The sequence below is a fragment of the Xenopus laevis genome, chromosome 2S (genome assembly GCF_017654675.1).
Source record: "Xenopus laevis strain J_2021 chromosome 2S, Xenopus_laevis_v10.1, whole genome shotgun sequence".
Taxonomy (NCBI): Eukaryota; Metazoa; Chordata; class Amphibia; order Anura; family Pipidae; genus Xenopus; species Xenopus laevis.
The window spans coordinates 146,564,482-146,577,448 of NC_054374.1; the positions used below are offsets into that span (position 1 = coordinate 146,564,482).

Below are 12,967 nucleotides of genomic sequence, written 5' to 3' on the forward strand. Positions count from 1 at the left end.
GTATAGTAGGGAGAGATGGTGTCTATAGTAACAGTGGGATAATAGTCTCTGGGAAGAGAGTGTGACTGTGGGATAGCAGGTAAATGGCAAGATGGCAACAGGAACTCTTTATATTAATGTAGCCCAACATGAGTCTTTTTAGTTTCTGAAGTACAACACACAAAGGGCCAAAAGAGGCACAGTCTTACTTTATATACACAATGGAGCTCCAGTAAGTTTGTTTTGGCCAATGGAATATGTCATTAATGGAAGAAAGAAATTCGAATTTCATTAACAGAACAGAATGGACTCGAGTTGTTATGACGTTTAAATACAATTAAAAATCAAATACTTGTATCACAAATAACAAGTTCTTCAGCACAACAGATTTTGGAAGATGATATGTATTAGTTGGCATAAGGCAGGAGAGTAACAGTAGAAATGGGCACTAAGAAGTAAAATCATATTGAAGCAAATATGTGCTCAGTAAATGCTCTGCCTTGTGTTACTGCAGGGAGCACTAGTAATACAAACTCACGTTGTTCTGTACGACTATTTTTAGTCATAAAGACACTTGATTCAATAGAGAGAAATATATAGTTATGCTAAAATGCATTGATTCAATTTTTATGGACTTGTTCCAGATTCATATCAGACGGATCAGACTTTCTGGCGCTCGTCCCAATCGCAATATTAAACTCTATGTTCCAGTGTTTCTCTACAAGCCACATAATACTTCACTACTGTACTTATTGATCAGTCACAGGTCAAGGAAACCTCTACTCTACAGCATATTTGTCAGGGGAGAGATAAAACATTAACGAAGATACTATTCCGATAAACGATTGTAGCACTGATTTATATAAGACCCGAGGGTGTAATATAACTGCTAGAAGCCCCTTTTGACCTATGATAGAGGTAAGAGAATTGGTAGCCTCTGCTTGCTTGCTTGCATTTGAGGTGTCCGACATTTACCAACAATTTGGATCACAGATGAATGAAAAGTAGCTGTAGGGCACAATTAGTAAGTCTGCTCCAACAATATATAGCACACCTTTCAAGGCCCAACGTTACAAAGCTTACACTGCACGGACAAAAGTATCTGCACACTCAACATCCTATTCTCAAAACCAAGATTATTAATATGACGTTGGTTGTCTTCATGGTGCTATAGAATACTCTAATCCTCCTCGTGGGAAGGTTTCCACACAGTGTTGGAACATTGTTGGTGTCATTTGCTTCCATTCAGCCACAAGAGTATTAATGAGGTTGGGCATCAATGTAAGGTTTAAGGCCTGGGTCAGCATTCCGATTCATACCACAGGGGTTTAGTTGGTGGAGATTATGGATCTGTGCAGGCCAATCAAATTGTGAATGGGGTCATTATTGTGCTGAGATTGGAAAGAGCCTTCCTGAAGCTGTTGCCATATGTAAGAAACATGGAATTGTCAAGAAAGTCATTGTATAAAGTAGCCTTAAAGGGATACTGTCATGGGAAAAAAAATTTTTTTCAAAATGAATCAGTTAATAGTGCTGCTCCAGCAGAATTCTGCACTGAAATCCATTTCTCAAAAAAGCAAACAGATTTTTTTGTATTCCATTTTGAAATCTGACATGGGGCTAGACATATTGTCAATTTCCCAACTGCCCCAAATCATGTGACTTGTGCTCTGATAAACTTCTATCACTCTTTACTGCTGTACTGCAAGTTGGAGTGATATCACCCCCCCCAGCAGCCAAACAAAAGAACAATGGGAAGGTAACCAGATAGCAGCTCCCTAACACAAGATAACAGCTGCCTGGTAGATCTAAGAACAGCACTCAATAGTAAAAACCCATGTCTCACTGAGACACATTCAGTTATATTGAGAAGGAAAAACAGCAGCCTGCCAGAAAGCATTTCTCTCCTGAAGTGCAGGCACAAGTCACATGACCAGGGGCAGCTGAGAAATTGACAAAATGTCTAGCCCCATGTCAGATTTCAAAATTGAATCTAAAAAAATCTGTCTGCGAAATGGATTTCAGTGCAGAATTCTGCTGGAGTAGCACTATTAACTGATGCGTTTTGAAAAAAACATGTTTTCCGATGACAGAATCCCTTTAACGTTTCTTTTAACAGAACCAGGGGCCCTAGTTTGAACCATGGAAACCAGCCCCAGGCCATTACATTTTCTCCCCCAAACATTAGCATCAGCATTGTGCATTCTGGCATTGTATTGCTCTCCAGCACCCTTGCTTGCTCTGCCATTGAGACGGGAGAGTTTGGAGTGTTCCAGCTGAGGCCTTGTCATTCCCGATTGATGCCATGTCATTCTGACATTTCAGAAGGATTTTCCAGATACCTTTGGCCAGAGATGCGTCCAGACTTTGTCACCTCATGATCTACTCTTGCCACCTGACATCCATCATAAGAGCTACCTTAAAGGATTTTTATGATGTAGTTACACTGTTTACACTGCAAATAATTCACTCTGCAATATAATATTTCATTCCTGAACCAGCTAGTGTATTTTTTTTAGTTGTAATATTAGTGTGTTGGAGCCATCTCAGGTCATTTTGCCTGGTCATGTGCTTTCAGAAAGAGCCAGAACTGCTTTCTGACAGGCTGTTTCTCATACTCAATGTAACTGAAGATGTCTCAGTGGGACCTGGATTTTTACTATAGAGTGCTGTTCTTAGATCTACCAGGCAGCTGTTATCTTGTGTTATGGAGCTGCTATCTGGTTACCTTCCCATTGTTCTGTTGTTGGGGCTGCTGGGGGGGGGGAAGAGGGGGGGATATTACTCCAACTTGCAGTACAGCAGTAAAGAGTGATTGAAGTTTATCAGAGCACAAGTTACATTACTTGGGGCAGCTGGGAAACTGACAATATGTCTAGCCCATGTCAGAATTCAAAACGAAATATAAATTAATCTGTTTGTTCTTTTGTGAAACAGATTTCAGTGCAGAATTCTACTGGAGCAGCACTATTGATGCGGTTTATAAAAAAACATATTTTCTCATAACAGTATCCCTTTAAGAACTCATAGCAGGATCACATAGAGGCAATTCCATTAAATGCCCCCAGTACCCCTATTCATAAAATAAATTTTTTGACGCGCAACAAAGTTTTTTTTTGCCTAGCGACAATTTTTTTTACCCATTGGAGTCTACGGGCATCATTTTCGCGGCAAAACTTAGCTCACCAATGAACTGCTGGTTGCTGTCAGCCTATCACGGCTGTGTAATTTGAACCAGCCGGCTGCCTGCAGTGAGCATGAGAAAGGATGGAGGGCGAGCACTGGGCGAGCTAGGCGAAGGTTGAGGTCTGATAGGAACTGGTAGACCTTGATCACTGTCTCTGGCACCCCTGCTTTAGGCCATATATGACTTCATTATGGTTTTCTGGTGACCATGGAAACACCATGGAAACATTAATTTGTATCAATGAGGGCATTATGTCTGCTATGAAATGCATTAACTAAAGGAAGGATTTTTAGCTATGGAGCAAATTGAATGGAATTTATCTTATTAACCACTTTGGACAACATTAAAAAACCCTGTAGAATTATAATGTGCAATCCTGTCTAATCATTATTAGCTCTTTCTACTGCCCAGTAATCCTCACCCTTTCCTTTCTCACATAAGAACATATATTGGAGACACAGGGGACACGGCTGTGCTTGGTCCATCACCAGTATTATACCTCTTAATATTTATTCACCCAAAGCTCTTTTCCAATATCCAGTAACCCTCACCATATTCTTTCCCAGATATCAACAACCAGAAAGTAGTGAAGCAATGGCATAAATATTGGCGGCACAACTGTTGCCCAACCTCAGGAGGCCCAGTGATGTCAGAGGAGCTGACCACCATACACACTACTTGCTGACCAACGGAAAACCAACCTGTTCCTGGTGTAGGGATGTAACTCGTTCAAGTCGGACATTTTGTTCCATTTGCAATTGCTCGGTTTCCTCATTGTATTGCAGCTCCAGCCGGTCCTTCAGTGCCTGGATCTCTTCCTCTTGTTCGTGTTCCAGCTTCCTCACCTCATTATCAAATCTCATTTCCAGCTCCTCTTTCTCCTTTTGTAATTTCTCACACCTGGTAATATTAAAAACTGAAAGGCACAAAGGGACAGTTACTTGAGGGCAGAATTGGGCACTGCTCTAATATTAATTATAGACCTTGTTTTGTGGTTTAATCAGCCAATTCGAGTCTGATAATTGGCTGCCACTACACTAAACAATAATTAAATGGAAATTAAAGTCTAAAATAGAATAATGCTGTATTTTGTTTACTAAACATAAACATGAACTTACGGCACCACAAGCCTAATCAAACAAATGATTTATGCTTTCAAAGTTGGCCACAGGGGGTCACCATCTTGTAACTTTGTTAAACATCTTTGCAAGACTAAGACTGTGCACATGCTCAATGTGGTCTGGGCTGCTTAGGGATCATCATAAATGATCAAAACAGCACAAGTCAAATAATATCTGCCAGAAGCCGATACAGCAAGACTGATTAATAATAAGAATATACAGACTGCACTGGGTCCTGTGTTTTCATATAATCTAATGTGGATTTTATAGTTTTTGTATTGTTAAATACAAACTTTGGCTGCAGCAAAATTATCCTCCAAATAGAATCCCAGTTTATCTGTTCAAATCTGAATACATGATCTGATTGTATGCAGTGAAATTCCCCCTTTATTTACTTGCTCTGATTGCTGAGGATCTCTACCAGCTAGCTGCTTTATAGGGAAACAAACAAAGCTTCTCAAGTTCTGGGAAGTTAGGTGGGGTCTCCCCCTGCCATTTAAAAGTATGATCCTTTCCTTGCAGAGCAGTTAGGGACCGTCTGAAGTTTCCTATCTGCAGCAGTCAGAGCAAGGAAAATGAAGGGGGAATTTGACTGTATACAGTCAGGTTTTTTTTATAAAAACGGTAGACATTTTTTAATTAAAGTATATTGGAGATAGGTTTCTTTTTCATTAAAGAAAGTGGGAGACACTAAAAGCAGCCGTGGGTGTTTCTTGTCCAACAGAAAGGTGCTGGCGGCGAAAACAGTGTGTGTGCTATTAGCCTTTCATACCAGAGGATTTTGGATGGTCAACAGTAAAATGCACCTTGTCTGCCTTGCTTGCACTATTCTGTAATAAGGTTAAAGGGGACCATACCTGGGCAGGCATGCATTAAAGGCTGTTTAATTTAATAACATAAACAAAACACATGTTTGCACATCTTGTGACATTTGCAAGTTTTACATAGGCCCTGTACATGTTAGTTAATAATGCAGTTTCCCATCTGTATTTTATGTTCCTGGATGACCCACTGGTATCTATGCAACTCTTAGAAGAGCTCAATCTGCAATAGCCTTTTTTTTCCTCATAAACTGACCTATAATTATTACACATTGTAAAACTCCAGAATTATTATTATATCATTATGCAATCTGTAGCAGTAATGTGGTGATAGCTGGAGAAACAACACACTGTAACAAGTTGCTCTGGCAGAAATAATGAGCAATCAAATAATTAGAAAACAGAAAAATAGAGGCCGACTGAGTGCTAATTATCTTCTCTCTGCCAGACAAAGGGTCGTCAGTTTATAATTAGGGAATTTCTTTTTTTCCCCATAACATGTCCAGATATTGAAGAGGAAGGTCATGGTTTTTAATTAAGTTACACCGATAAAATTATAATGAAAATTAATGTCTATCGCTCTATGGTTACAGTTGGAGATGGAAATAATTTAGAAATAAACGCACATACTGGGTAAAACTTGCACAATATAGTAAACCAGAGCAACCTATAGTAACCCAGAGCAAACTAATTGTTACTGATTGCAATTGGTTACAAGACCTAGTGCTAACTTTTCCACTTTTATTTTGTTATCCCAAAAGACATTAGGCATAAAAAGCACAGAATCCAGTTACAATCGGCCCTTCCATGAGCAATGACCGTGGACTTCCCAACAATGTAAAATAATCTTCCTACTACAGACTTTAGAACAGACCAGCCTTCCTCTTTCGAGTGCAACTCCTTTTTACATAAAAGGTTTATAATCTATGTGTAAAAGGATTCCACAGCCAATCACAAGATGACCTAAGCTCAACATGTGGGTTGGCTTTATAGGTCTCAGCAAGGGCAACACAACAGGTTAGAGTCAGACAAAAAATGTTAAAGTTGGAACACTTATCTCAGAGGCAACATCACTTCTTTAGCTAAGAACATCTCCATGCCCAGTGGAATGTGCTAGATTCCAATGTGTTGTAGCCCTTTGCTACTAATAGGTCCTTACTTTTTTCTTGTCCAGTTGACATGAGTTGGAGTTGGTATGTGCAAACCTCCAAACTTTCCCTATTTAGACAGTTCTTAATACATGGGCACCAAAGAGGCCACAGCTTGCCCCATGTGAATTAAAGCATACCTGCTTATAGATATGATCAGAAAGGACTGGGCCATTGCCCAACACTGGAAATATTTACAGGTATGGGTGTGTGATGAGATCTTAAAGGACTAAACCCTAAAGACAAATATGGCTACAAAGGTTCAGCATTTCTATAAAAGTAAAGATCCAGGCCTTCATAGCTTTCACAGAACCTTGAGTTTTGTTAAGAGTGTCATTGCTACTGCATATGCTCAGTTTGCTCTAGGCAGTTGAGGGGAAGCCAAGTTAAGGGGTTGTTGCAAATCATCAAACAGAAAACAAAGTTCACATGTTAGAAGTTGTTTCTACAGCAGAAAAGAAGATGGGGAGCTACTGGGGGCATCTTCATAGGCACAGATCTTCCCCGCTAAAGAGCTTTGGTTGCCTTGGTCTGGTACAGAACCTCAAAACATTATGTGCAGCATTTATACCCTACTTTGTTAAGCATTAGTTCTCCTTTAACCAATATCTTATCAACAATTATTTGTACAGTATTTATATTACACACCCGTTAAGTTTCTTTCCTTCCCTTTGCTAAAGGTTGGCACACAGCAATATCATAATGCTCCATCTGTATAGATATTCCAGTTCCTATTCATTGTACTAAGCACAGTCCTAAAGGGGAGTGCAATGGCACTGTGGCCCTTTAAAAGGTGTTGCTGGAGTAGTTTTATTATCCACTAAGATGTTTACAAGGTGAACATCAACATCTTGTTTACACACACATAAATCAGTACAGCTGGTATGTTTTTGTCTGTTCATCAAGATAATCAAAATTATTTTAAGCCTAAATGTGCATCATCAGGCAAACAGTATGCTATTGAGACTCTTTATCTCTAGGTATCAGCATTTTTAAATGTGAGTTTCTACAAACAAAGCCTTTTCCTTGGGTTAAATCCTGCAGTGACTTAAACGGGCTGTATATGCCCAGATTTGGATGGGCATAATATAGACTATAAGCCCAACTGTCTGGATGTTCCTGTTGGCTGGGGGTAGTCAGTTTTGACAGGCATGGGATCCATTATCTGGAAACCAATTATCAAGAAAGCTCAGAGTTACGGACTTGCCATCTCCTGTAGACCCCATTTTAATCAAATAATTCATAATTTTGTAATGGTTCAGACAAGCCTTGTCCCTTTTTTCTGTCTGTGACATCATCCAGCCCGGTTACAGGCTGGAGAGCAATCTGATTTGCTGGAGAGCAATCTGATTTGCTGGGAGCCCCAGTGCGTCTCTGGGAGAAGAGAAAGACCCAGGGAGTGTCTTGCTTTGGGTGCGTTGTTGCTCAGCTTGGACAAGCTTTGAGCTTCAGCAAAGAGGGTCCCTGGTGTGAGGACAGGTGTTTCTCGTGAGCCTGCCATGTGAGAGCTATAGCCTAAAGAAGAAATACACTGGGGCAGGTAGTGCTGCCTGGGGTATAAGAGCTCTTGGGGAAGGGGCAAATTGCCAGAAACTAAACTGTGTTGTCCACACGGAGTGGAGTGAGAGACTGTGCAGGAATATTATTGGGTTTACATTGTTAACGCATTGTTATTTTATAATTATATAAAGTTCATCTTGGTTTACTGCAACTGTTTGTTTTATTTTCCCCCAAGGTATTATCCTCAGTGGCCCCTAAGTGGAGGCACTGTGCCAGTATATTTCTAGCAAAAAGGTTTAGGCCCACTGGCTTTCCACACAAGTATTAGCCACAAACTTTGACTGTGTTCTGATTCTTCAGGATTCTACAGGAAGTGTTGCAAGAAAAGGGTTACATTTTTAAAAATGATTTCCGTTTTCTCTGTAATAATAAAACAGTACCTTGTACATGATCCAAACTAAGATCAAATAATCCTTATTGGAAGCAAAACAATCCTATTGGGTTTATTTAATGATTAAATTAAATTTAGTAGACTTAAAATATGAATATCCAAATTGCAGAAATATCCCTTATCCAGAAAACCCCAGGTCCTGAGCATTCTGGATAACAGTTCCCATACCTGTACCCAGGGCCGCCATCAGGGGGTCACTGGGGGGACAGTCCTCCCGGGCCCGGTGGATTTCCCCGCTTCCAGGGGGCCCGGCCGCGACCTGACTCTGCCCTGCATTTTTCCCCACAGAGCTGCGTCCCGTGCGTACGCGTGACGTCAGTACGCACGGGCGCAACTCTATTTAACCCGTCGCCGCCTGCCGCCTGCAGTCAGAAGATTGAGGACGTCGCTGGAGGAGGACGTGCTTCCTGGAGACAGCGAACGGACGGTGAAGACGACGAAGAAGACCCTCCTGGAGGAAGAAGAAGACGCCAGCACAAGCAGGTAAGTCCCCTGAGCCACCAATGTAGCCCCTGAGCCACCAATGTAGCCCCTGAGCCACCAATGTAGCCCCTGAGCCACCAATGTAGCCCCTGAACTGCAGGGCCCCTGAGCCCCATACTGCAGGGCCCCTGGGCCCCATACTGCAGGGCCCCTGAGGGCCCTGGGCCCCATACTGCAGGGCCCCTGGGCCCCATACTGCAGGGCCCCTGGGCCCCATACTGCAGGGCCCTGGGCCCCATACTGCAGGGCCCCTGGGCCCCATACTGCAGGGCCCCTGGGCCCCATACTGCAGGGCCCCTGGGCCCCATACTGCAGGGCCCCATAGCCCCATACTGCAGGGCCCCATAGCCCCACACTGCAGGGCCCCATAGCCCCACACTGCTGGGCCCCATAGCCCCATACTGCTGGGCCCCATACTGCAGGGCCCTTGAGCCCCATACTGCAGGGCCCCTGGGCCTCATACTGCTGGGCCCCATACTGCAGGGCCCCTGGGCCCCATACTGCAGGGCCCCTGGGCCCCATACTGCAGGGCCCCTGGGCCCCATACTGCAGGGCCCCTGGGCCCCATACTGCAGGGCCCCTGGGCCCCATACTGCAGGGCCCCAGAGCCCCATACTGCAGGGCCCCTGAGCCCCATACTGCAGGGCTACCATACGGTTTGTGAATATGACCTTTGTGGTGAGGGGGCGTGGTTAAGGTGAGGGCGAGGTTAGGGGCATGGTTAGGGAGGTGTCGTGAGGGGGGCCCCGAAAATTTTGTTGTGCGGGGCCCCGTGATTTCTGATGGCGGCCCTGCCTGTACCCCCATAGTAGTTGACCTGTACATTTAAGCCACTATTTTGTGATTCATGTACAATTTTAGCCATAGATGGTGCTGTGTCCCTTTTGAAAATGAAAATAATATCTTCCATACAGATAAATGGGGAATCAATCCTGCCTTTGTCTCGTAGGGCAGTGACTGTTATCCTGAGTGTATATCTGGGGCATATTTAGTATGCTGTGTAAAAACAGCAGGATAATACTCCACACATTGTCAGGCTTCGCCATGTGAAAAACATTGTTACGTGTTTTTTCTCAGAGTGACTTCCACTGGAAGCAATGTAAAATAACGGCGTCAAATTTGCCGTAAAATAACACACATCTTAATAAACATTTATTTTACACAGATTTTTACATTGTTTTTTTTTCAGCAGATTTCATTTTACACAGTATAATGAATATGCCCCTTAGATTCCCGGCCATAAAGCAAGACAGAGCTTCTGTTTATTGGGCAGACAGGCAATAAATAGCAAGAGTTAGTCATACTATCTGGATGCTGTGCTTTCATGATTGCACCCATCCTTTTGTCATCAAGTCGATTTATGTCAGGAATGGGCTGGTAAAGTTGACACAGGGTTACAAATATTTTGCTTATTATTTGTGCAGGACCTCCAATATGTTACAGATAGAAGTAAGCTGAGCCATTTTACAGGTGAACTTTATTTTTTATTTTTAATTTCTATTTGTTTACACTTTTCCTGTCTATGCAGTGGAGTATGCAATGAAGTTTTGGACTCCAATCCTTAAGAGGAATATAAATGAGCTGGAGAGAGTGCAGAGACTAAATGCAACTAAACTGGTTAGGGAGATGGAAGACTTAAAGGGATACTGTCATGGGAATTTTTTTTTTTTTTTCCCCAAAATGAATCAGTTAATAGTGCTGCTCCAGCAGAATTCTGCACTGAAATCCATTTCTCAAAAGAGCAAACAGATTTATTTATATTCAATTTTGAAATCTGACATGGGGCTAGACATTTTGTCAATTTCCCAGCTGCCCCTGGTCATGTGACTTGTGCTTGCACTTTAGGAGAGAAATGCTTTCTGGCAGACTGCTGTTTTCCTTCTCAGTGTAATTGAATGTGTCTCAGTGGGACATGGGCTTTTACTATTAAGTGCTGTTCTTAGATCTACCAGGCAGCTGTTATCTTGTGTTAGGGAGCTGTTATCTGGTTACCTTCCCATTGTTCTTTTGTTTGGCTGCTGGGGGGGGGGAGGGGGTGATATTACTCCAACTTGCAGTACAGCAGTAAAGAGTGATTGAAGTTTATCAGAGCACAAGTCACATGACTTGGGGCAGCTGGGAAATTGACAATATGTCTAGCCCCATGTCAAATTTCAAAATTTTATATAAAAAAATCTGTTTGCTCTTTTGAGAAATGGATTTCAGTGCAGAATTCTGCTGGAGCAGCACTATTAACTGATTCATTTTGAAAAAATTTTTTTTTCCCATGACAGTATCCCTTTAAATTATGAGGGTAGACTGTCAAGGTTGGGGTTGTTTTCTCTGCAAAAAAAGGCTCTTGCGAGGGGACATGATTACACTTTACAAGTACATTAGAGGACATTATAGACAAATAGCAGGGGAAATTTTTACTCATAAAGAGGATCACCGTACCAGAGGCCTCCCCTTTAGACTAGAAGAAAAGAACTTTCATTTGAAGCAACGTAGGGGGTTCTTCACAGTCAGGACAGTGAGGTTGTGGAATGCACTGCTGGGTGATGTTGTGATACTGATTCAGTTAATGACTATAAGAGGGACTTGGAATATTTTTTGGACAGACATAATATCAAAGGCTATTGTGATACTAAACTCTATAGTTAGTATAGATATGGGGATATATAATTTATGTGAAAGTAGGGAGGGGTGTGTATATGGATGCTGGGTTTTCATTTGGAGGGGTTGAACTTGATGGACTTTGTCTTTTTTCAACCCGATTTAAATATGTAACTATGTAACTATGTAAGTACTAAGTCCACTGACCCTGGCAAACTCAGTGAAACACAGGGTATGTTACTGGGAGCTGTGTATACAAATAGCCTCACTTCCATATGTGACAGTGACTGTGTACTATAGATTTGTGCACCATTGCTTTTCTCTTTGTAGTGTGACTACAACATTGCAAAATAAGGCAGTTAATTGTGCCAGTGGTAATAGTGGTAATAGGGTCAGTCTGTCCATCCAGAATACCAAGGCCCAGTCTGAGAAAATTCCCATGAGTCCTTTCTTAGTTCCACCATAAGCCTATATATTCACCTCTATACCCTGGTCCTCAATCTTTTTTTACCCATGAGCCACATTTGAATGTGAAAAAAAAACTTGGAGAGCAACGCAAGCATGTAAAAAGTTTCTGGGAGTGCTAAAAGCCTACAGGAGACTCTGTTGGACAATAGAGCTGGTTTGTATGTAACCAAAACTTGCTTTCAAGTCAAGAATTCCAAAATAAGCACCTGCTTTGAAGCCACTGTGAGCAGCATGTTGCTTGTGAGCCACTGGTTGGGGATTACTGGTCTATAAAATGTGCTACTGTATGCATCTAATAGTTGTGAAAGTGAGCCATGGAAGTCAGATCCTTTGGTGGGCACTAAGAGGCCAAGCCTGGTCTGACAGCAACGGGCAGGGCCGCCATTAGAAATCACGGGGCCCCGTACAACAAAATTTTTGGGGCCCCCTGGGCCCCGCCCACACTGACGACCAAGCTCCGCCCCATATCCCGCCCACATCGCAGTTAAAAGACCACACAGACATCAGCGCTAAAAAAGTAACCCCCCCCCACACAAGTTGTAAAAAGCTATTGATGGTCAGGGCCCCCTTATAAAAAAAATTGGGGCCCCAAAAAAAAAAAAATTAAAATTTTTTTTTTTTAAAAAACATTGGTGGCAGGGGCCCCCTGTTAAAAAAAACTTGGGGCCCCAACAAAAAAAAATGTAAAAAAAACTAAAAAATAAACAAACATTGGTGGCAGGGGCCCCCTTCTAAGTTAAAAACAAATTGGGGCCCCAAAAAAAAATTTGAAAAAAAATTAATTTTTTTTGAAAAAAAAACAAAACATTGGCGGCAGGGGCCCCCTTATAAGTTAAAAACAAATTGGGGCCCCAAAAAAAAATTTGAAAAAAAATTAATTTTTTTTTGAAAAAAAAAACAAACATTGGCGGCAGGGGCCCCCTTATAAGTTAAAAACAAATTGGGGCCCCAAAAAAAAAATTTTTTGAAAAAAATTTTTTTTGAAAAAAAAAAAATGGTGGCAGGGGCCCCCTTACAAGTTAAAAACAAATTGGGGCCCCAAAAAAAATTTAAAAAAAAAATAATTTTTTTTTGAAAAAAAAAAAAAACTGGTGGCAGGGGCCCCCTTACAAGTTAAAAAAATTTGGGGCCACCAAAAAGAAAATTAATTTTTTTTAAAAAAAAAAACCCAAAAAAAAACTGGTGGCAAGGGGCCCCTTACGAGTTAAAAAAAAATT

The 12,967-nt window shown here is 41.7% G+C and overlaps 1 protein-coding gene across 1 annotated transcript in view; it reads right to left on the reverse strand.

The window, feature by feature from the left end:
- The window catches only part of LOC108709955 (microtubule-associated tumor suppressor candidate 2), a 288,085-nt gene that overhangs the window by 10,458 nt on the left and 264,660 nt on the right, over positions 1-12,967 (reverse strand). The window contains exon 9 of the mRNA XM_041584508.1: positions 3,868-4,082. Within this exon, the coding sequence (XP_041440442.1) occupies positions 3,868-4,082 (215 nt within the window). The remainder of the gene's footprint in view (positions 1-3,867; positions 4,083-12,967) is intronic.